Source organism: Lepisosteus oculatus, chromosome 24 (assembly GCF_040954835.1).
Source record: "Lepisosteus oculatus isolate fLepOcu1 chromosome 24, fLepOcu1.hap2, whole genome shotgun sequence".
NCBI classification, from domain to species: domain Eukaryota; kingdom Metazoa; phylum Chordata; class Actinopteri; order Semionotiformes; family Lepisosteidae; genus Lepisosteus; species Lepisosteus oculatus.
In genome coordinates this window covers 1,520,942-1,544,890 of record NC_090719.1, presented here as the reverse complement: position 1 = coordinate 1,544,890, position 23,949 = coordinate 1,520,942, and the positions used below count along the sequence as shown (strand labels likewise).

Here is a 23,949-nt window from a genome sequence, read left to right as displayed (position 1 = left end):
ACAACTGAAAAAGCTCATAGTAAAGTTATTAACATAGTCCTAAATCAGTTGTATTCTTACATACCGCCTAACTATACAGAGCACCTGAGCAAATCAGTGTATTGTAATTTAACTTCTTTAAAAACGATTATTATTATTATTTTATTATTATTATTATTATTATTATTATTATTATTATTATTATTCTATTTTCGGGCAGAGGCTGCTGGTGTGAGTGTCTTTCGGGCCAGCAGGGGGCGACAGTGTACAGCCGGTCGTGTTCGGGGCTCCATCGGTGACTATTCACCTTTAACACGTTTAGCCTTTAAGGCTCAAGAGATTTATTTTACAATGGCAACGGTAAACTGCATCATAAAAGCGCAATCCAGCTGTCCTTGGAGGAGCACACCTCAACTCATTCGGACCGGGCTGGGCGCCCAAGGCGACACGGGAACCCCTCCCGACAGCCTGGGGACCCCCGACGGGAGCGGCCCCATAGTCGGCGACTCACCGAGAGCGGGACCGGCGAGGTGAGGCAGGTGAGAGAGTATCCCCTCCACTGTCACCCCCTGACCCCTGACACCCTTCCTCACCCCATCTCTCCCCAGTCACCCCCTGAACCCCGACCCCTTCCTCTCCCCAATTACCCCCTGACCCCTCTATCTCTCCCCAGTTACCCCCTGACCCCTCTACCTCTCCCCAACCTCCGACCCCCTTTCTCTCCCCAGTTATCCCCTGACCCCTGACCCCCTTCAGACGATACAGTACAGTCTTCCGCAGGTCTTCATCTATAATGATAATTAATAATTGCTTGCACTTATATAGCGCTTTTCTGGACACTCCACTCAAAGCGCTTTACAAGTAATGGGGACTCCCCTCCACCACCACCATCTGTCGTTATATATGACATTACCGGGTCAGCGTGACTGTAGCTGCGATTTTACATAAAAAGAGGGAAAAGGCAAATCTTTGAAGTACAAGACGAGCCGCGAAATAAGAATTTGACTGTTTGAAGAGGGGAGGGGGGTTCTCCAGACACCCCCGGTGCGAAACGAGGCGCGGGCGCGAGCAGCGGGGCCGAGGGGCGGCGGGGGCGCGCAGGGCCCCGTGCACGCGGGCACGGTCCCCCGCCGGCGGCCAGTGAAAGGCGCCGCTTCCGGCGAGCGAGCCGCACGAGCCAGCCCCGGGCGCCCTGGGACCTGCCTGACCCCCCGCGCGCGCACCGCCGGAGCCGTGTCGCAATGCGCCCGCTCGGGTCGCAGCTCAGCCGGGACCACGCACGCCGCGCACTCGCCTTCTGAGCCCCTGGCACCGACTGCGGGTCCGAACCCCAGGAGACGAGCGAGCGAGCGAGCGGTAACTCGGCCGTGACAGACGTTGGAGCGGTAAGTCTCTGTCAGGCTGGGATGAGCGTTTCTGTCCGTGCGTGGTGGATTAAATTTAAATCTGTTACATGCTCTTCTGAGCTCCCCGTCTTCGCGAGCGGTGCGGAGTTTGAGAGGTAGCCTAGAAGTTTAACGCTGGCTGCTGTTTAGATTTGAACTGTGAATTTTCATCCAGAAGTTTTAAACTGAGAATAAGGTCCTGGAGTGATTTTTTTTTTGTTGTTCTGCCGTCGTGCCGGAGTTGGTGTTGTGGTCGTTGTCTTGCTGGATTTTGACGTTGGCAACCCCGGTTCGTTTTCTTTAGAACTTCAAAACAAGGTAATTTCTCAGCTCCTGTCGCCTATATCCAAGTACTGCATAAAATACTTGCATATCGTGGACACAGCGTTTAGGTCAGAGTGAACGGATTCGAAGTTTTGGCAAAGTCGTTATTGTCATTATCGAAATGTTAAACGTATTTGTATAGCGGCAATATTGACACGAGATGTGGAGTCGAGCTTCTGAGCAGCTGCCATGTTAACATGAATATTGCGCATCTCTGTACCTGCTTGTTCGTGGATGTAGTACATTTAGTTGAGAAAGGCAGGAGACGTTTGCGTTCTCTACGCTCCGCTGTTGAGAACAACCCTTTCATACTGAAGCATTAAAGTGTCACCCTCTTCCTGCGTGTATTTCTAGAAAATAAAGTGTACAGGTTTCGATTAACATGTTTGGGGCGTCATTTTGATTAAAATCTTGATTCTGGTGCGCCGGAGTGCCCGTTGCATGAGCGCTAGGTCACCTCATGAGGGAGCATGGTTTTTAAACGCAGGTGATGAGGTGGTCTCACCTGGAAGGTGTGATTCCCGGTGAAAAGGAAAAGGTAACACAGCAGAGCTGAGCCAAGGTCGCCCCGCCCGTTTCCAGAGCAGCACCTGCGTGACCTGGGGTCGCTGGAGGCTGGACTGGGTCCTCTCAGCTGGACCCACCAGTGCTCCAGTGAGCCATGACTCAAGGGTTTGTGAAAGACTCCAGCGAGAGACGCCACAGATCTGCAGCACAATGTGAGCACCAGGCGACATGGGGGGTCCAAGTGTGACAGACTGGGCAGCAGTGTCTGGTCACTACAGCTCTCCACGTGTGGCTGATAGTAACCTGAAGCCCAGTAGCAGCTCTGAACTGATCACGTCCTGGAGCTCACTTGCTGCCCCTCCTGTGGGCTCTTCCAGACATGACCAGCAGGACCGTAACAGCAGCTTTCTTGCCATGTGAGAATGTGACGGTTTTGCCCTGGTTGCCCCGTTCTCCAGACGGGAGCCCCATGGAATATCTGTGGGATGAGCTGGGATGATGTGTGGTCTCTGGGGACCAAAGGAAGCACACGTTGCACATTGCCAGCTTGTTTTGCTTCCCATAGTGGAAAAAGATGCTGTTAGCCTGGGATTTTACAGTAGCCTACCTGTAAACTACTGGTGAGGACGGGATGGTCATCAGCTTAATGAGTTTACCTGTGTCACTGTGCTTCAATAACATGTCAGTCTACCCGCTACAGGAAATATTATTTTGCTGAGGATAATTTTGTGAAGTGTTTTACAGTTGTAAGTGGCACTTGTCCAAGGGGTTGTGAAAATGCCCAGAGCTGCTGTACCTGTAGCAGACCTGCAACCTGATAGTGTTGTAGCAGAGGTGTGAAACAGTAGCTGCAGTCCCCGATGTCTTTTTCTTATGTAGCAGCAGCTTGGCACCGCGCAACGTCTGCCAAGGTACGACAAACAGAAGTCTGATGTTTCACGAGAGCAAAGCCCGGTTCGGCACACGTTGATTTCAAATAATGAAATAAATGTTTTTCAGTCACAGCTTTCTACGATACAGGAACTGGCGTTACAATGTTAATGTCTGGACTGTGAAATGAGTGTTTTTGTAAATGTGATGTGTAACAATGAGATGCAAACTTAAAAAAAAACACTGTGTGCTGACCGTCTATACAGATTTATTAGTTTTGTTGAGCTTGCGAAGCCAGTGGACGAAACATACTTAAGTATAGTAAACACAGTAAAAGTGTAATATACTGAATATAAACTTTTAGTAGGGATCAAAAATCTAAATTCTTTATTTTATTGTGCCTCGTTTGGCAGAGGTGAAGAATAACCATGTTTGGTCTATGTGTATTATAATCCTACTGTAAAGGCTTGCAGCGAATTACTGCCTGGGTCACACTACTAAGAAAAGTGGTCTCTACCACACGAGGCTAATACTGTACCCTGACTTTTGTACAGTATTCCCAGTTTTCCCTGCTGGGATGTCTGTGTCGTTGCCCCGTGATGCTGTAATTCCTGGATCTCTGCTGCTGGTGTGGAAGTGGAGATGGTGTGCTGTCACTGTGTGTGTACCATGTGTGTCTGTGTGCTTCTGTTCACTGTGTTGCCCTGTGTGCTTTTCCCCAGCTGCTGGATACCGACCTTACCCCCTGCCTCCCTGCTTGAGTTCTGTGTGCGGAAGGATTGCCCATTGCCACCCACGTCCGAGATGCATATGAATAGCTTATTGAATCACTGGAGTAAGTAATACACCCTCCCTGTCAACTCTGTCCTGTTCCCTCCCTCAGCCAATGAGTTCCCTGTGCGTGGCTGTCTCCCTCTGTCCCTGGGTCTCACATCATAACTGTATAACTAGGTTTTGAACCATAACCTGTCCATTTTGTTTTCAGCGTTGAGCTGTTATCTTATTTTAATGTTATTTTTGCTGGAATGAAGTCGTATGCATGATACCTGACCTTGGAGCTATGGCTGCAGTCATGCAAACATTACTCTGAAGCATTTGGGACTGTCTGTTTTTTTGCAGTTATGTACAGTGATATTTTGCGTTCATCACCATAAGATTTCTGTAAAGAGAAAGCAGGTGTGCAGAGAGAATCTGCACGACTTGCATCTTTGTCTTTTGTGTCATTAAGTCTTAATTTAAAGCATTGTTAATGTCAAATTGTATATTTTATGCTGATGCTGCACAAATATGAAGCTGGACAAGTGCTGGTTACCGCTTTGCTGGGAAGTTGAGCCACTTCAGAATTCAAAGCAACTGAAAAAGTAAATCGTAAAGAATGGTAGTAGATAGGATGGACCAATAGCTTTTTGCTATATTTCTTTGTGTTGAGAAATTTGTGGTCCTGATAGGGTTTTGCAGAAAAACAATAAAATAACTTTTGAGCTGTTGTTCCTCATGGTTCCCAGAAGGAAACGGGATTGCTGGTTATTTTGCCGGAGGCTCCGGCGGTTATTCCCCGTGGTGCCCGTGCCGTGCTGTGTTTCTCATGGATCCTCTGTCTCCCGCTCCTGTCGGACAGGAGAGAGCCCAGGAGTCGAGCAGCGATCAGTTATTTATACCACACAAGCGAGGGGATCGTGCTGCTGAACGGCACCACTGGGCTTTTAATAGTTCGTCACGAAACTGTATCTTAGGCTCCACGGTCTGATCCTGTAGGAGAGCGGAAGACCCGCATGCCGTGGGAATTTGAGACTGGGACTTGCAGGGAAAGTTTGTCATCTCAGCCTCCATCGGTACATTTTCTCCTGCATGTTGGTTTTACACATAAAACTCCCAATGGATCTATGTAGTGTCCTACTAAGCAGTGTGCTCTGCCTGCAGACTGCTGGTCTTTATACTCATTGGCAGAAATGTACAGTCTTGACTGCTGCCTTCATCTCCCTCTTGCCCCAGCAAAAGCAGGATCTGACCAGGTTGTGCATTTTGACGTTCTTACCTTGACCTCCAGAGTTCTGTCGCACCTTGGTCTCCCTCATAGAGCCATTCCCATGCCGAGGAAAGCACTCTGGGAAAAAATGCTTAGGGTGACAAGAGTTGATGCATTTCTTAATGGTTCCAATGTACTGTGCATTGCATTATTAACAGTGCTGAGGCATCACATCCTTTAGACTTTTTTTTTATGCTTTTGCTCAAACATCAAATACTTTATCAGTTGACAATTTCTTCAAAAGAAGACTGTTCACAACAGCATATTATGTTTGCTTGCTTTGGTCCATTGTTATTACTGTAAACACATAATTCTTTATTAATTGCTAAAGCAACTGTTTTTCCCAATACAAGTACAGTATCTTAGTGTGTAGTTGTAGACTCTCTGTTGTTTTTGCTGCTTTGGTGGACAAACAAGAGACTGTTGATGAGGCGTGCTCTTTAACCTAAGTGCTGAAGCAGTGGAGTGAAAGTCCTTAATTAATGCAGTCCACAGCTCATCTGCTTATTGACATAATCAGGAGATTTATCCCTCCGGAATTAAGCTGCTTTCCCATGAGTGTGCAGTGGGAAATATTACAGTCTGATTGGTACATTGGGACTGGTGAGGCTGTTCAGACATGCCTGAGAAGTACTAGCAATGCGCTGGCGCTGTAGACCGTGTTGTAACAGTAATGGTAGACTGTAGTTGCTGTCCCCATATCTTTTTACTTACACAGCTCTCCACTTGCTTCTTGTGTCAGTGAGGTATAAAATGATTCCCATCCTTTTACTGTAGCATCCATGTTCTAGTCTTGTTCCTTGCCCGTCTGAAACTAGCCCGGCTCTCCGAGCAGATTTCTCTTACTGAAAAGCCACAGTGTTGTCTTTAGCTTTTGAAACGCAAATGAGTTGATTACCTTCTCCAAGGTAACCAAGTAGGCAAACTAAGAACACATTTTCATTTGCGGTGATAACCTTGAGACCCATGAATCCAGCAGAGGTTTTTACTGCAGCTGTCTTTTGTGAAGTGACTCGCTCAAGGGTCAAATGGTGCTGTGCCTCCCAGGATTTGAACCCACAACCTTCTACTGTAGAGGCCGTAGGCCTGACTGTTGCCTTGGTTCCTGTAACACTGATCAAATAGAAGGTACAAGGCTCAACTCAATGGCACACTTGACCATTGCAGGTTACCACACACACATTTGCACAGCTGGGTGGACAAGAGTAATGAGAGAAAATGCTAGCTGACCCTTGTTACTTGTCTATGAGAGGGTGACAGCAGGACAGTTCTCATGACTGGCCATGCAGGGCGTAGCACGAGCACGTGGGGTGATCGCCGTGAGCTTGACTCGACTGTATAACACTGCTTTGGCAACAAAATATGCCCTCCCATTCCTCTCTTCCCAAGCTAATACTGGATTTTGGGCTGATTCATTTCCATTTGCGTCGGGTTCTTATATAAACTTTGCAGGAAGCAATTAGCCAGGCAGCGTGACTTCCACAGCTTTCTCTGTATGTATTTCTCTTTTGGCATCTGTCTAAATTATGATTGTGTGCGTGGTGTCTAATGGCTGTGATGACAGGCATCTGTTGCCTATTGGAGTACCACCCTGAATCAGAAGCTCTTGAAAATTCATACCTCGTACTCTCGCCACGTATCGCTCAGGGTTCAGGTCTGCAAAGGAAGAATGATCAAGTGGTCATCCTGTACTGAAGGACAGTGTGTGCTCTGAGCCGAGTCCCCAGTGGACCCCTCCCTGAGTTTGGCTGCCGTGTTGTTTTATAAAGTCGTTGTATTAGTGGAAACCTTTACCGCAGGGCTGCTCCCTGATGAGTCGAGCACTTTTCTGTGCCAGCTCCCATTATGCACTGCACTACAGGAGAATCTGCATCTGTCAACAGCCTTTTTGGTTAATTAAGCGTAAAAGAGGCAAAACTATTTATTTTGCTAAGAAGAAACGTGAATGTCCATAGAAATATATTTCCCCACAACCTGATGAGATCTGTCAATAGATATAAGATGATCTTTAATGAATGCTGACATGAGGTTTAGGTGATCTGAACCCTGAGTGCAGACGTGTATTGCGATCTGTGGGGGCAACCTTTTTGAGTAAATGGGAGCATGCCCACGGTGCACATGATTTTTGTACTCTCGAAAGAAATCCAGTCATTTCAATTGAACCAATTCCTGTCTTTTCTCCTCCCCCTGCCTGGCACAGTTTCCAAATTCTAAACCACGTCCCTGCAATGCTGAACAGAGAAAGCACAGTAGACAGACGAAGATATTCCCCGTAAGCTAGAGTGTGGATTTGCTAACCAACTACAAATCCATTTTCTCGCAGTCTCACAGCCAGTTGTTTAAATAAGTGGAGAGAAAAAGAGGAAAGTTCTGGACCTCTGATAATGTCTGATGTAAAGCAAAGGTAGTTATCAGTGTGTGAAAAACACCTGCCTGGTGTGCTGTAAGGGTTTGGCATCAGCGTACCAGCCATGTGACTGTAATGGCTTTAATCTGGTCAGGAGCACATAAAACAAATTATTCAGGACATTTCAGAGATTTTTACTCCAAGGCTTACTAAAACACGGTAATTCTGACCAAGTAAAAATATCCCCTTGGCTAAGCAATATACTGCTTCACAGCCAAGTGATTTTCTCGGTTTTACAGAACTCGTTATTGTGCCCCAGTCCAACAACTATACGGTAGATTTAATTTTATCAGGAAACTGGGGACAACGCGCTGTCCGATGTTGTCCTTCAGATGAGACGTTAAACTGAGGTTCTGACATACCCGGTTATGATAGATCTTCTGGCACAGTTTGTAAGAGCAGAGTGGTAGCTCTGGTGTGCTGGGTAAATTCCATGATGTGACTGTATGATCTGGTCTCCCCACACTCCTGTTAATTCACCCCATTACTTCACCCAATCGGCTGTGCACATCAGGGGTGAGTGAAGTAGGTCCCCTCCTGTATGTGAAACACAGTGGGAATCTTTGGGATGGAATTGCAGAATTGCAGTTAACTACTTAAAAATGTAGATTTTGCTGATTTCAGGGTTTGAACCAGCAAGCCCTTTCCCTTTTTGTTACAGCACTACAAGTTACAGTTCCTTGGTCATCTCCAAGGAAGGAGCAGACTGATATGGAAACAGAAAGCCTAAATTAAATGAGAACTGTTCCTCCGCTCATATTCCATTCTGCCCCAGCTACAGTTAGCACACGACGTCCTTCAGTCGCCTGCTCCACCGTTTTTATATATTCTCTTGGCAGTATTTTTTCCCGCACACTGGTTGGCATGTTTCTTTTATTCCCAGCATGCCTTTCCAATCTTTACAACCCCAACCTGACCACCAGGAGAAGCAATCAGTTGCCGTCTCCCACCTTGTTGTTTTGACATGTTGGCTTGTCCTGTAATTCTGGAGTATTTGTCCCTTTTGCATCGCAGGCATTTACGAAAAACAGGTATCTCCAGATCCACCTCCTGGCACCACGCGAATGCCCAGGGCTTTCGTCAGTTCTCACAGGAGACCTGGCACACCTGTGTCCGTGCTGCAGGTGCCAGAGCCATGCGCGTCACCCCATTGGTTTATCAGAGCAGTGCTTTGCTGAGCACGAAAGTTCTCAAGAACTTTGCCGGATCTGGAGTTTAGTACTTCACCTCCCACAAAGTCAGCGTCTTGCTAATTTTACAACGCTGACTTTGCTACTTTTGAAAAAAGCAAGCAAAGAGCACCTGATGCAGCAGGAAGCCCAGGCTGGCATCAGTGGGGCAGCCACACACGTTTAACTGCAAGATATAGATATTGAGTGTCTGCCTCATCCTGTGATCCAATATTGGAAATGGTGAGGAGAAGACAAGGTTTTTATTTTAAAGCTGAAAGAAATATATGTCTAAGTATTTAAAAATCTTGCTAAATTTGAAGACCAATCAATAATGATGCAATAAGTCTCCAAGCTTATGGCACTGAGGTTATATCATTTTTAGCAATTGACTATAAATAATATTGCATTGCCTCACATGCCATTCACACAGTAATCGGAGAGCCCTTTCATGTACATTTGCATTGCAAATCCAGGGGTTTTCTAATGAAGCCAGCATTCACTTTATCAAGGGAACTGTGAAAGCTGAGGCTTTGAGGCATTCTGATCTGTTCCCATCATCCCATAGCCGTGTTAATGAGCAACAGGAAGCTTTCATATGCAAAGAAAAAAGACAAATTAAATCAGTTTATACTTGTGTCTAATGCAAATTTAACAGAAACTCTCTTGGTGAAATCCAGATTATGAATAATTCTCCTTATCATTCTGTCTCCCATGTCCATGGGTTGCAATCTGATGCACCAGTCAGGACATGCTCAGAGCACCAGTAGCTACATGGAAATCCTGCATCTGATTCAGCCCCTTGAGTCCTCCTCCACCCCCATCCCCTCCTCAGGAGAGGGCTCGTTCAGATTCCTTAGATAAATCATTAAAGTCTTCTTCCACAAACTACCTCCCCTGCACGTGAATGGCTGCATCAGCCCCAGTGGACTATCCATAGTGCCTTACAGGATTCTGCAAAATTTTTATTTTCCCCACCACTCATTATGATTGATTATAGTGCAGCAACTTTTGTTCCAGCAACACCACATGGAAGATGGCACACTTCTATTCCAGAGTGAAAACTCAGAGCTGTGCCGCTCTTGAGTTAGAGCGGCATTTCAGATTAATCTTATTCTAGGGCTTCTGAAACTAAATCTTCTCCCAGAGCAAAGCATTTTAGACAGGGTTGATCTCGGGACCACAGGAATACTTTTAAATCTTAAACTCTAAGACACTAAGTATGACTTCTAGCTCTAGGAAGTCAGGGATGAATTAGCAGTTATCTACTGAAGATAAAATCCTGGGAGGATTACCTTTATGGACTATGACATTATGCTTAGATTTAATTGAGCTCTTTGCATCCCCAATTCAGCCAATCTAACCCATTTAGTAGTTAGCTAACTGATCCTGAGTCTCTCATCTTATTCATATACTACATCTCAAGTAATATCAATTCCAGTTATTTTATGTGAACTCATAGAAGTGAAGGGCCAACATGTAGGATTGATTCAGCGGACTGTCGAGAGACGGGAGTGAGGCAGTGTGGGACAGTGGCCTTCAGCAGCCCAGAGTGTTTACCGCGTGCAGACAATGGGCTGCTTCAACAGCGCAGCACCCTGCTTTCTCACAGCTCCGTCAAAAATGCAGACGTAGGCCCGTGCCGCGTCACGAGACTCTTGGAATAGAAAGAGATGCATTGTACTAACGAATGATGTTTTATTCATGTACACAGTTTAAATTGGAGTGCATGTAAGATCCCTGTAGGACTTGGTTTATAGACTGTGATATTTTGCTTCATGATGTGCAGGGTACTGCGTTATGTAGAAACGTTTTTTATCAAAGCCATGTCTCTAACTGCTCTGAACGAATCAATAGACGCCACGCTCTCTGAGAACTGTTGAAGTCAGTGGGAGTTTGGAACGTTTTTCGCACTCAGGACACAATTTAGGAGACAAGTCTTGTTAGCAGTGTGGTTTTTCTCAACCTATATTATTCTATAATATTCCTTTCTAATAAAAGCTCAGTTGTCCACACTGGTTCTTATCAAGGTGTGTAGAATTAAACCTCTACATGAATCAGACCTGTTTCTTTCAGTCCTTTTAAAAATGATAAGTAATTTGTGTTAGATGATTTATTGAGAGTAAATGCATATGCAAATAATTGAAATTGAAAGAGTTATCTTGGGAAGAGGTACAGGGGGCTGCATAAATGAACAGCTGGATGTAGATTGGAGGGCCAGAGCGTGTGCCGATGATGTTGGAGAGAGGGAAGAGAGTGTCTAGGAGTCCCTGATTCTCAAGTCTAACACTTGTGCTTCTTGGCAGGCACTAGGAGATGAAGCCCGTGGTCTCATTTGTGTTACCTTGGGTTTTTAGTGTTGCAGGTCAGCTTTGTTAGCAGAAAGAATTGCATCCGTCTGCTTATTGTTGGTAATCCAGTAGATAGCAACCAAGAATGGGTTGGGAATCGAAAATGGATTTAAGTGAAAGCAAGGAATGAAAATGTCGATAGGCTAATAACTGAACAGGAAGGGGGTCAGCAACAAAGCCGTAGGAAGAGTTCAGGATGCCAACAGGAATGACGGCAGTATGTGGTCTTAGCTTATTGTCACATTTCTAACGCAGCTGTCAGGATGCTGTGCTCTTAGTCACTTCTAAGCAAGCAGTGTAGTTTGAGTTACACTGAGGGCAGTATCCTCAATACCACACAGACCCAATACACTCATTCAGTCTGTTTGTGTACCTTGGAGTGGCTGATGAGAAGAGGACCGTCTCCTTAAATTCTAGCATTTAAGTACAAAAGTCTGCAACCTCCCCGTGGGCCGAGGTGGAGTGACGTCACAGGTGCAGTCTCAGCGGGACTCGGGCTGGGGTCAGTTTGCCAGGTCAAGGTTCAGATCGCTGCAGGGTGCTGGGAGGTAAACACGTCACCTAGAGACTTGGATTCCCGGCACACTGCTGGTGGCTTCCCGGACTGAAACGGGCCCCACAGGAACTATGCTCAGTGCACAGTGAGGGTTTCTGAGCAAGCTGGAAACAAAAAAAAAATGTGGCATTAAACCAAGTTGCTATTCTACAGAGTTACTGAACTTCATGATAATGAATTAGCATAACAAGATGTTCATTATTTACTTAAAACATTTTTTTACTTTTTTACATGGACACATGAACACAATTCAGCACTTTCCAAACTGAATGTTAACTAAATACATTTATTTTTTTTATTAATAGAGGCATATAGGATTTAATTTGTTAGTCTGAGATACGAATCACTATCTCCCAGTGCTCTTGTCTAATGGGCTGTTTGACAGAGTCCTGGCTGGTAGCCTACAAGACAAATCACTTTCTTACTTGCATTTCCAAAGCGCCTTGACCCAAGACGTCCTGTGAACAAAGAGTTGTTTCAGAGGACAGGCAACACCCAGAGCACAGAGGATCCCAGTCAGTCGTTTGGCGGGTGAACATCTAAAACAGTGATACATTCCTGACATGTGACCGTTTTCTGTAGAGTTACAGAGTACCAGTGAGATTTTCATGTTGCCAATTCCTTTCATTTACAGGAATGGCAATATATAAAATAGATGTTCCTAATGCATCAGCCACTCACTGGCTTTGCTTTTGTGCAGCGACAGGAAAGCAGCTACGCTGTCAACAGGAGACAAAAGAATGTGCGTCTGAGGGACACGGCTCACAGATTCTCTCTAGAAGGGCCTCATTACAACTCTGCATAATCACATGGATTCGCTCCCAGCAACTGAAAGGCTAGATGGCCCGGATAGCCCCTTTTTTATAACCTTTCTTCTGTTTCTTCATTTCTTTTTGGTGCAGTTGTTGTGCCTGCTAAGGCAGTAATTAAAGCAGCTTTGTTCGTGTCAAATAAAACATGACCAATTGATCTTCTTTTTTTTTTTTTTAAGGATTTGAGTACGTGGGGCTTTGCTGTTCTTTAAGGTGTCCTGTGCTCTAGCCGAGTGTATATGTGAATAGAGAGAGACGGAGAACCCAGTGCTCTGGGTTGAGAAAAGGAAACTGATACAGAACGCGAGCTCTCGAGACAGCACCTCGCACTGAGAGGAAGTCAAGGTTGCCATGCTGGGCTGCAAGTGTGTCTGTCGCACCTGTTCCTGTGATGCCACTCCCCCAACGCTTTGCTCAGGAAGTGGCAACTGCTTTGTTTTCTGAGAAATGATGAGCACTGACTTTAAACATCCTGAGTTGGGCCTGTCTTTGGCAGTCAGGTATATACGGCAGCGTTCGCCTGTTTCCCTGGGGCTCTCGATGAATGGTGCACTACCCAGAGATCTAAGTTTTCATATGGAACCTTCAGTGCCTGTGCCTCGCCCTGCTTTCCAAAGACAAAAGATTCTGTCTCCGCGTACATCTTCTATTTAAGTGAGTGCAGCAAGTGGTTTCATAACAGGCTTATGTAATTTTGTACTGTGTGTCACTGAGATTTGTCTCATGATGAAAACGTTCATGGCGGCATGTCTGCGCCCGTTTCCTGTGCCTCTGTGTTGTCTTCTTGCTCCCGTTGTCTTCCTGAGAGAGACGAGGGCGAGGAAAAAAGCAGATATTGTCGTTTTAATGAGAATCTGTTTTGTGTGTGACAACAGAATAGAAATTTAATAAACAGCTCTGTTGAAACACTTATTAGTCACTTCTTTTTCCATGCTCTATTTATAGAAAACCTTTTTGATTTTTTTACCCTTTCATTACCATGAAACACTCCCAGCCGCGCTTTGCAAATCAGCACATTTTACTTTCAAATGCAGTTGGTTTTGTTTCTTCCCCTAGCATGAATATTTCTGAAAGGAAACTCTTAACGATATTTAAAACGGGCTCTTTTTCCTCTCTTAAGTGTGATCCCTTTCGCCTGTCTTCCTGTGCTTCCAAGGCTGGTATTTGAAAATGTGCTAATTATCGTTAAAATCCCAGTTTTGCACACAGCAGGTAACCTGCTTCGGTGTGGTATCTTTCCTGCTGCCGTTTTGAGATTTTCATTCCGGAGTCTTGTCTTTATTTGATTTTTTTAAGCTCGGGTATTGCAGGACATCATCAGCCAGGTAATCAAATATTATAAACTGTATAAATGTGCATTTGCAAGTGATTTAGCAAAGGACTGTGAGCGACTAGTGTTAAGACCGTGAGCATGACAGAAAGTCAAAACATCAGCAAGTCTGCTCCATTAAAATGGACTTTCCCTTGGACAGGAAAGATGTCTCAGATTTAGATACTCAGGTTTTGGACAAAGACCTCGCTCCATGAGTGACCAGTGTCTGACTCTGCTCCTCCTCTTCTTGACCACAGCTGAGATCTCCAGGATGTGCGAGGCAGAGGTCATCTCCTCAGAGCCCACTAGCCCCACCCAGCTGTGCGGCGAGTCCTCGGACTCCTATTACCACGTGGACCGCTGGCAGAAGCTGCGCACAGCCGTCAGGAAACTGGAGTTCTGGGAGAACTTCGCCGCTGAGCTCATAGGGAGTGGCTTCTTCTCCAAAGTCTACAAGGTACGGTCTTGCTGTATGGCAAAGTATATTATAGCACAGGTTAAAGCTGTGTGAAAGCAAGGTCAGCTTGTGGTAAAGGCTTGGAAAATAATTACCATGCTAGCTGGTATAAGACTTGAATGGTTTGTGGTAACGTTCCAGAGGTCTGCTTTCCATCATAGGCAGCAGTGTGGTGCAGTGGGCAGGGCTCAGGACTGTTACTGGAAGGTTGTGGGTTCAAAACCCTTGAGCAAGGCTCTTTACTCCGATTGCTCCAGTAACATGCCCAACTGTACAAATGGATAAAAGTGCTAGCTAAATAAATAATCAATTTAAAATAAATAGATATTGATACTATTATTGAAATTAAATATTGAACTAGATCTGATATTCTATTTGCTGTTGCCCGAGCTGATGGCTGCCGTTTCTGAACAGCTGGAGAAACAGTTTAATAATAAAACTCATTTGATATAGTGCCTTTAAAAGCATGGCTGCTTTTCTTAACCTGTTTGAGTCTAGAATTTCTCTTGAATCTGCTGGCGTTCTAGAATTGCGTTGATGCAGGAATGGGCGAGTGGCTCTACAGCTGCTGCAGAGGTCTGGCTTTCAGACTATATCCCTTGTGGTCCACACTGTTTCCCTGTTGTCAGCCATTGAAAAACCGACGTCTGCACAAACTTTGGCTGGTCACTGTTAATCCAGGGGTTGTAAAACTGCACATTAAAGAATTAACAGTAAATCAGTAATGATATTGTGGTATTTGTTGCAGTGAAAGCTTGTAAATCATATGCATGAGTGTTTTTTTTATTGTTAATGGATTCTTGTTGTTTTAAATGTATATTGTATTGTTTGTTTGTTTTTTACTTGCCTGCAAAGCAAATTTCCCATCTGGGACAATAATGTCAGTAAATTAGGATCAGGTACAGGCGTTAGGCTGCAGGCTGCTGCTGTGTGCACTGAAAGAGTGGAGGGTGACAAGTCCCAGAGGTGCTTCTCCAGCTTTTGCTCTGCAGACTCAACAGGCAGTGATTATAGCTCAGACCCCTGAGACCCTGCAGTGCACTTTAGTTTCCCTCGAGACAGGAGTTCAGGAGTTTTCAAACCATCAGCCATGTTTTTCCAAATGTGTGATTGGTTGCCTGTGGGCTTTAGGATATTTATGGTCAGTTATTCAAAAATAGATCCAATTTTCATCTTCTTATCTTCTTTTCTCTTTCTCATCTCTACCTCTCTCATCTGATTTTTTATTAAAATAGCTTGTTCCTGGACCGTTTCATAGTTTCTCCTTGACCTCATCATTTTTCATTAACTGCACCTACCACAGTTCAGTTCCACAGGTCAGCCGTTTTTTAAGCCATTAATTTGATCCGTCCCCCCCTTTTCAGTCTATCACGTCTTTTGCGATGAAGACGAAGCATCAGAACACCACATTCCTGCTGAGGAATGCAGGAGAAAAACGGTGTGTGACATCAAACAGGGCAGCACAGCAGTAATGCCCGTTTCAGTCCTTTGCTGAGCTCAGACAAATGAGACCCTCTGGCCAGGAAAGTATGCCTTATGCGGAATAGATATGCGTCACTTTTCAGTGTGCATGAAACTGGGATTTAAACAAGAAATCTGTTCATTCCATTCAGAGATTCCACGTGTGGTAGGGAGTGATGAGACAACTTTCTTACCTGTGCCCAGCAGAAACACAGAAATCCGGCCTTGGATTTCGAGTTTATCTCTGCAGAGGGACTTGGCGTTTTGCTTTGTATTCAAAGCAGATTTATGAAAGTGTCCCTTCGTTTTTTATTCTTTTTTTTTTCTTCAGCCTGGAAGTGCTGGGTCACATTGTTGTTGCTTCTTTTAGGAAGCCTTTAATATAAGTATTTGATCTTTGTTTGCCTACCCCGTTGTGTCTTCGAGGAAGTGCTAGGCTTAACCCATCCATAAATAAACATGCTTTAGTTGTAATTCTGTAGTAGGGCTCCTGTGAAAGAAGGTTCACAAACTGTGTAGGATTCTAGCCGTGTTGTGGTCAGGTATGGTACGGTCCCAACTACAGAAATATGATAACCGGAATACGAATAATAATGAATTAAAAACTTTCTTATCAGGTCAGCAGTGCTTGTAATTTTCCGGCACACTTTTCTAAACTTATCACAGTATTGAGCTCAGCCCTGAAAGATTGCATCACCTCTGTCCACAGTCTCCTTATGATCCATGATCCTTATGATCCATTGGTGAAGTTGCTGTGGTAATCAGCCACTTTTTATTCCTTAAAAATTAATGTGCAAAGATTTAATGAGACGTCCAGGCCGGGAAGGCAGTTTATGATCTTTAATAATTTCGACTATTTTCAGTTTTTTCCCCCGAACAAGGAGGCTTTAATTAGGGTCTGGTTATGGCCTTGCTGTGTAAAGATGGAGTGAATGAGTGTGATCCGAGGCAGGGCTGCGATTAAAACTGGCCCAGACTGAAACTTCCTGCTGTTGTTTTTGTGTTCTGTTGCGAAAGAACGTTTAAGATATAGATCTTGCGGAACAGATGTGTGTTTTGGAGAATCTGCGATCGTGGTAAGAGCTGCAGTTTCCTAAATCACAACATGTGAATTCTCACAGAGCCATCAAGTGTGTCTGCATCTCACTGGTCACACTGCTTTAACAAAGAGTAAAATGAAACATCATTGCGCAACAATTCATGTGATGGACTGGAAGATGATGTGAAGAATGACTACAAGATTTGATAAGGCTCTTGAAATTTTGAGTAAAATTTTCCTCTTTAACTGTGACAAACATCCCTTTGTGTTTTGATGGTCTGAAGTCTAAACAATATATTTATTGTATCAATTTGGTTGGATGGAAGAACGACTCTGCGTGGATTTTGTATGTTCTCCACGTGTTCATGGGGGTTTCCTCCAGGTCCTCCAGTTTTCTCCCACAGTCCAAATACATACTGGTATTCTGGAAAAACTGGCCCTGGTCTGAGTGTGTCTGTGTTTGTCCTACGATGAACTGGCATCCTGTCCAGGATGTATCCTGCCTTTTGCCCATTGCTTGTTAGGATAGGCTCCGGCTCCCCCACAACCCACTGCTGGATAAAGCTGTTAGCGCTGCCTGTAAGCATAATTCTGAGAGATGTGCTTGAATGTACATGCCTGACAAAGCCATCTGTCTGCCTCCCAGGGTGATGTAGAACATGTTTCCCATTTTAAATAAAAAGGTCATTCACAGTGATAGGTCAGATTGATATTCTTGGAGGAACTAGGGATAATCCCCCCTCAAAATGGCAACTTGATTTTTTTTGTTGAGTTATAAGTCCAGTACCGGGAATCCAAAGTGCTCGGCTGGAGTGCTCTGCGAGCCCCAGAGGGGTAGTCCGTGAAGAAGCCTTCTCTCACACGGGTGTGGCTCTGTCCACCAGGTCACCCACGCCACCACGCGGAAAGTCATGGTCGTGAAGATCTACAAGAACGACGTGGACCAGGACAGCATCGTGCGAGAGATCAGCCTGCTGCAGAAGCTCTCCCACCCCAACATTGTCAGGTAGCCGCTTGAATAATTAACTCCCCTGTTGGGTTTCCCCTTTTGAATAAGTAATACCATTCAGTTTTTTTAACTGATGAAGTTAATGACCTGTCCTGGCATGACGCCTTGTGTTAATATTTTATGTTCTCCTTTTTCCATTTTAACATACATCGGCCCTTATAAGTACGGTTCCGTACATTAGGGTCTTGAGCGGGTTAATCATATTTCGGTCAAATAATTCTGTAATACATCTTCACACTTTGTTTGCCTGGGCAATTAACTGGTTTTCATACATAGAAGTGAAATTCTTATCATAAAATAAACACTTCCTGCTCAGTTAATGGCTAGTAGCTCACCTTGAGTCTGTAAGCAAGACTGTTTTAATTTTGTAAAACTGTTACATGAGACAAAATATTAACAAAATGTTGTGTGCAAAAGCTAAGCAACTGTAAATTAAAGTTACTCTCAGGATAGTGTGGTTAGTGTGAAAATGTTCTGAAAAAGTGTGCTTTATTTCTTTTGTGTTGGTGTTAGAGCTTTGTGTTGACATTTTTAGTTTTAACACTGCCAGTCACTTGTTAAGACTGCTGATGAAGAAGGGCCCGTCATGTTTGTTTTTCAGATATCTGGGGATCTGTGTTAAAGAAGATAAGCTGTATCCAATCCTGGAGGTAAGCTTCCTGTCTGAACTTTTCTGCCGTGACAGCAGAGAAGAGGTGAAGTGAGCAGGTGAAAACACGCATGAGATCGGAGAAACTTGTCGATTTGGCGTGTCGATAACGTCGTGCTGGTGGCCTGTCAGTTGATGGGACACTTCGGTCTGTGTTGTCGGGGTGGGAGTGGGGAATTCTTGCAGTGTTTCTGTTTCATATCAAATGACATTTAACCTCTGCTAAAAGAATACGGGATTTTATAGGAGCTAAATACATTTACGAAAGACTGGTTTGCTATACAGTACATAAAAGTTCACCAAACAGTGGCCACTTACGTTTCTTCATACAGAACTGGTGAATAAGAGGCATTGATCTTCTGTTGCCTATTTCTGAAGAGTCTCAGTCAATCAGCAGATATGAATGAAATGTCAAGTTTTGGCCCTGGCACAATGCATTGAGGTATAAGAGTGGATTCAGTGATTTCTACCACATTTTTAGTGTCTTTAGCAGCTGCAGCAATTTTGCAAACGGTACCAAAAAGGCAGGTTTGATCCATGGATGCAAAGTTCAGTAAAGAGTGCTTACCTTGTTGAAAAGCACTTCCTCCCCGACCCTCTTTCTGTCCTGTTGCATCAGTTCTGTGCACTGGAGATGGGTGTGGCTGATGGCGCCAACTTGCTTTTCTCTCCTCTGTCCCCTCAGTATATGAGTGGGGGCTGCCTGGAAGAGCTGCTGGCCAGGAAGGACGTCTTTCTCTCCTGGAGGGAGAAGGTGGACCTGGCCTCGGACATCACCCGAGGAATGATCTACCTCCACTACAAGAACATCTACCACAGAGATCTCAACTCCAAGGTGGGCCTAGGCCACCCTGCACAAAAGGCTCTGAAACCACACAAAACACGTTTTGCTATTTGAACAACTGGTCTCATTGTCTTTCCGCAATCTAGTTAGCACGGCTGTCGCAGCTTGCTGTAACTTGTTAGTTTGTCTCACCAGATTAAGACAGCGCATAGATGAAAGTCTTCATGTAGTTATGCATACTTGGTTTTTTAAAAAAATTATCAGCGCACAAACTTGCAAGTTCGTTCCTAGTATGTGGCGTGTGAGAGGGAAGTATTCCAGCATGGCAGTGACCAATGGTTTCACATTCAAATTCAGTTTTCAAGAACTGGAAAAACAACATCCTTTATCTTTTTAATTTTATTTTCAACTTCAAGTTCCCACTTGTTCTCTGCATCACCTTACAGATTCCGTATTTTTCCCCAGACGTCTATATATGGGATCAGCGAAATGCATATGTCTCACAGATTCACAGAGCAGTCCGGCCCGCAGTGCCCACAAGCCAGCTGTCCGCAAGGCATGCTCCAGCCTTTGGGCTGCTTTAGAAGTGTTTGGAAGAATGCGGACGCACGTTAGTCCTGTTTTCAAGCTTGTGCCTTGGGATCTGCCTGAAGCTGGTTGAGGGAGGTCTTCTCATAAATAGAAGAGTTGATCCTCTGGATCAACCCTGCAAAATAATGACCATATTTGACATGTGATATTTCAGTGAAGCTGCTTTGTTTACACAATAGTGAAAAGATCTTTTATATTTCTGTACATCTCAGATTTCCAGTTTCACCTTCCTACATCCGTCCGTTTTCTAAGCACTTTTCAGGCAAGGTAGGGGACTAAGCAGACCGAGAGAGCATCCGGTGATTTCAACGAAAGCTCACTGTTATTTTCGCTGTTGCGCCGGCTTCTGCTGTCTGTGGAAAACAGTCAGCCAGGAATGTGCAAACGGCAGCCGTTGCCAGGATCCGCGTGAGAGGGGCTACGAGCCTCCCAGTCTCTCCCCCTGACATCGCAGCGAGGGAGAGGCCACGCCTTTGTCATGCTAATGGCCCCATTCAGAAGAGTGTTACTGCTCACGGAGGCACACAGCCATCACACAGGGTGAAAGCAGAGTGGAGAGCTAGGGAGACACTGCCCCTGTGCTCCCTGGCTTTCTGCATTCTCCATTTCAGTGAGAGCTCCATGATGCTGGTCTGCCTGCTGTTTAAAACCAGTTATTCGTTTCCCAGAATAATTGCAATTACAGAATATAAGAAAGGCTATCTATTATTTTTTATTAATCTTATTTAATAAATGTGTCTCTGTTTTAGCTGCGTTTTTTACGCCAAGTGTTCTTGGGTGTTTAAAGCCGGCTAACCAACCATGTGTTACCGCACAACCATGTCCATACTCTGGCTTCTTAAAAAAACTGGATGAGATTTTCAAATCAACTCACTTCTAAAAAAAGGCCAAATGGTCTCCGCTTGTTTCGTAGCTATTTATCTTTTCATACTGTATCTACATTTAGGTCATTAATGATACTTGTCTTCAAGAGACTTCTTTCCGAGAATGCTCTTATTTTTAAGACATTGTAAGGAGTCATTGGTGAGCTACACTGGTGCCCTTTCTTCACAAGTGTATTAGGAGATTATATCTGATTAGGCCTTGGCATTTGTGTCAGAAACTGTCTGGTATCACAACACATTGGATTGAATTTCAAGGAGCCCGGCTGTTTAACCTTTGCAGGTGGCCACCTCTGTCAGTGTGCCAGCATTGGCTCTGGAGGACTTGTTACAGTAGGTGAAATAATCAAAGCAGTCCTGTCTGTTTTGCAGTAGCATAAGAACAGAGAGTCTGATATTGAACTACCACTCCAGTCTAATTTAATCTTCTTGAATCTCATAAGTCTCAATTTCTTGTGTACTGTACAGCCTACACTTTGGTTATTAATGGCATAGAAGCATTATTTCAAACAGCCCTGTAATTTGGCTTTTTTAACATCAGCCAAGTTTGGGGAAAAAACAAAGTGGTGGTTTTTCCTTTAGTTTCTGACCAGGCACAGCCTGGCTTAGCTTCTGAGGTCTGAATATTTCAGGATTCTTGGCAATAAGCTCTTGATGTATTTAATGAGGGTTGGACAGATCCCAGATAACAGTTAATCGCAGGCTGCCGAGTGGAAAAGCAAATGAAACAGTACAAGACTACCGCAAGGGCAGCCTTGGTGAAACCGCAGGCTCCCTGAGCTCGTCAGCAGTTTTTCAGAGCAGAGTTCTGCTGCTGATGCTTGATGCTGCTTTAGATTTTCCTGAGGCGAGTCCATGTGGTTTGGGCAGGCAGTGCACTCTGTGCCTAGGGGTGGCTGAGCTTGTCCAGATGGCCATACGAGCCTGCAGCCTGCAGCTGGTCTCCTCGAGGAGCAGGACCAAGGACTTGCTCCATGTTTCTGTAGGACTGATTTGCTTTCATCTCAAAATGGGATTACTGGCAATCTAATCAAGCCGTAACTGATGACTGAACGTGCTGTTCCTCACTGGTGTCAAACGCGGCTCTGTGACCTTGACTGCCCTGTCTTATGAACTGTGTGAATTAGTTTATCAAGGAGGAGGTCTTTAGAATTCACTCTTACATGTGTTGAACTGCATATTGCTATAATAAACAGTTGTGCTTTTTTGCATTAGGTTTAGCTCATTCTGGTTGTTTGTATATGGGGCTGTTATCTAGCTGGAAAAAGAGAGCCAGTCTCCAAATGTTTCTTCTAGGTAGCTTGTTCCCCACTGATATCGCCCTTTATACAACAAATCTTTTCTTAATTTTAAGTGCATTCTGTTTACAGCTGTGTCCTCTGGTTCATGCAGAAGAAGTCTGCTAGGTTGAAGCCGGTTGGTTCAGAAGGTTCAAACATGAGCAATGCTTCCCCCTGCTGGCTGAGTTTATTGTAGCAATGGATTTGCCTCGTTGAGACAAAAGTCTGTATCTGCAAAAATTATCCCTTCAAATAATAGATTTCCTATTTCTAATATACAGAATAATCAACAGATTATTATTTTTTTCAATTTCCATCTTTCTGTTTTAATCTTTTTGTTTTACGATTTTTTAAAGCTGTAAGTAAAATGATAGTTTCTCTACAGAATGAGGAAGGTTCACCATCGGAGATTTGAATTCTGTGGGACACAGCTTTGGAGCCGTTACAGTACACACCTACAGCTCTGATAAATCCAACATTTTCACCAGGGAGTTGATGTGGGGGAGGAAAGGCGAAGCGATTATATAAAGGGAAAATAAAAGCTTTTAGAGCTCAGCTTGAGTTCATGTGCACTGTCAATCTCGTCTTTTCGGAAAGGTAGCTGTTACACTAGAGTTATGAACTGTTCTTCACTAAGTGTCCTGTTGTATTGAGACGAGGCTCAAGAACATGAGAAAGGACTCCATTCAGCCCCTCTAGCGCATTTGTTAGTTCATTGGCAGCCGGGGTATCCACTGCAATAGCAACTTGTTCCACACTCCCACCACCCTTTGTGTAATGAAGTGTAGGAAGGAAATGTCCCCAGGTGCACACTGGGATCTCGAACCCTCAGTACAAGCTATCTGAACTGAAGGGGGTCTTACTGTCTGTCGCTACAGAACTGCCTGATCAGGGTGACGCCGCGCGGGAGGGAGGCGCTGGTGACCGACTTCGGCTTGGCCAGGGAGGTGGTGGAGCTGCCGGCCAAGGACCCCGAGCGGAAACTGTCCCTGGTGGGCTCTGCCTTCTGGATGGCACCGGAAATGCTGCGAGGGGAACCATATGACCGCAAGGTACTGACCGCAGGGCCAGGAGTTAAAGTATCTCCTGGTGGGGGGGAAATCAGTCCGTTGGAGCCCATGGTCCTCTTGCACGCTGGTTAGGTTGCTCAGACACTCACAGCATTGGCTCGGCTGGTTAATGAATTTGTTATTAATTATTATTTGCGCACCAAGTTGTATATGTCTACTGTAAACGAGTTTCCACTTGTATAGCTTGTGTTCTTCAGTGTCCCAGTTAAAGATTGACTTGATTTTGATTAACTTCATTCTTTGTGTTACATGATGTTTCTTCCCTTAAACCGAAACGGTGAGGGTCTCGAGCTGGCAGGAGAGGAGCTCCTCTTCCTTCGGGGCTGTCACATGCTCTCTTAGGTCACACCTTAACAACAGGGCTCTACATCACCTGCTCGTTTTGCCTCTCCCTGCAGGTGGATGTTTTCTCCTTTGGGATTGTACTGTGTGAGATTCTTGGCCGGATACCTGCAGATCCTGAGGTTCTTCCCAGAACACAGGTATAAACATTTTTGTGTGGTTGCTGCTTGGTTCAATTCTGGACAGTCATGAGTGCACATATCTCTTTATGCACATGTGGTTTCATCTGGGTAATCTGGTTTCTTCCCATCTTCCAAGGATGTGAATTAATTCGTTTTTTAGGGGTCTGTGTCTTGAGCGTGTGTGCATGTGTGTGCAACTTACAGTGATGCCGCCGGTGCCGTTGGTACCTGACCACTCCTGACCTTGTCTGTCCCTTGCGACAGGATTACGGGCTGGATGTGGCTGCGTTCCGGGAGATGGTGAGCGGGTGTCCACAGAGAGTGCTGGAGCTGGCAGCCAGCTGCTGTCAGGTGACTGTTTATCCTGGCTTCAAGCCCGCCGCCATGCTAAACTACTTCCCCTCTCAGCCATATTGGTTGCAAATCTAATTAGCTTGCAATGCACTGCATGCACCTGTGATGCTTTCTTGCTGTTTGGGTGTGCTGTGATCACTGGCCGTATTCCAAATTGTGACAAAACAAGCAGGTGGGTAAGAACTAATTTGCTTACTGGCTCAGCTGTCCTC

The 23,949-nt window shown here is 44.9% G+C and overlaps 1 protein-coding gene and 1 long non-coding RNA gene across 15 annotated transcripts in view; one reads left to right on the top strand and one right to left on the bottom strand.

The window, feature by feature from the left end:
* LOC102696289 (dual specificity testis-specific protein kinase 1-like) overlaps nt 1–23,949 on the top strand; it is a 41,898-nt gene that overhangs the window by 323 nt on the left and 17,626 nt on the right. For 8 of the 14 annotated variants that reach the window (XR_011183541.1, XR_011183544.1, XR_011183542.1 and 5 more), the window contains exons 2-10: nt 200–509; nt 3,788–3,900; nt 13,956–14,155; nt 17,540–17,661; nt 18,266–18,314; nt 18,999–19,148; nt 22,728–22,901; nt 23,318–23,401; nt 23,648–23,734. Coding sequence is in view for 1 of the 14 variants with exons in the window: in XM_069183561.1 (XP_069039662.1) it covers nt 331–509; nt 3,788–3,900; nt 13,956–14,155; nt 17,540–17,661; nt 18,266–18,314; nt 18,999–19,148; nt 22,728–22,901; nt 23,318–23,401; nt 23,648–23,734 (1,158 nt within the window). In the remaining 13 variants the exon portion in view is untranslated. Of the gene's footprint in view, nt 1–199; nt 519–1,084; nt 1,365–1,452; nt 1,683–3,787; nt 3,901–12,956; nt 13,041–13,955; nt 14,156–17,539; nt 17,662–18,265; nt 18,315–18,998; nt 19,149–22,727; nt 22,902–23,317; nt 23,402–23,647; nt 23,735–23,949 lie in introns of those variants that run through there. The other 6 variants (XR_011183548.1, XR_011183547.1, XR_011183549.1 and 3 more) reach the window with 6 other exon arrangements.
* Nucleotides 10,766–19,080, bottom strand: LOC107079816 (uncharacterized). The gene is made up of 3 exons (XR_001480732.2): nt 18,882–19,080; nt 12,000–12,113; nt 10,766–11,678 (listed from the first exon to the last, which is right to left on the bottom strand). It is a non-coding gene; the product is annotated as an uncharacterized lncRNA (long non-coding RNA).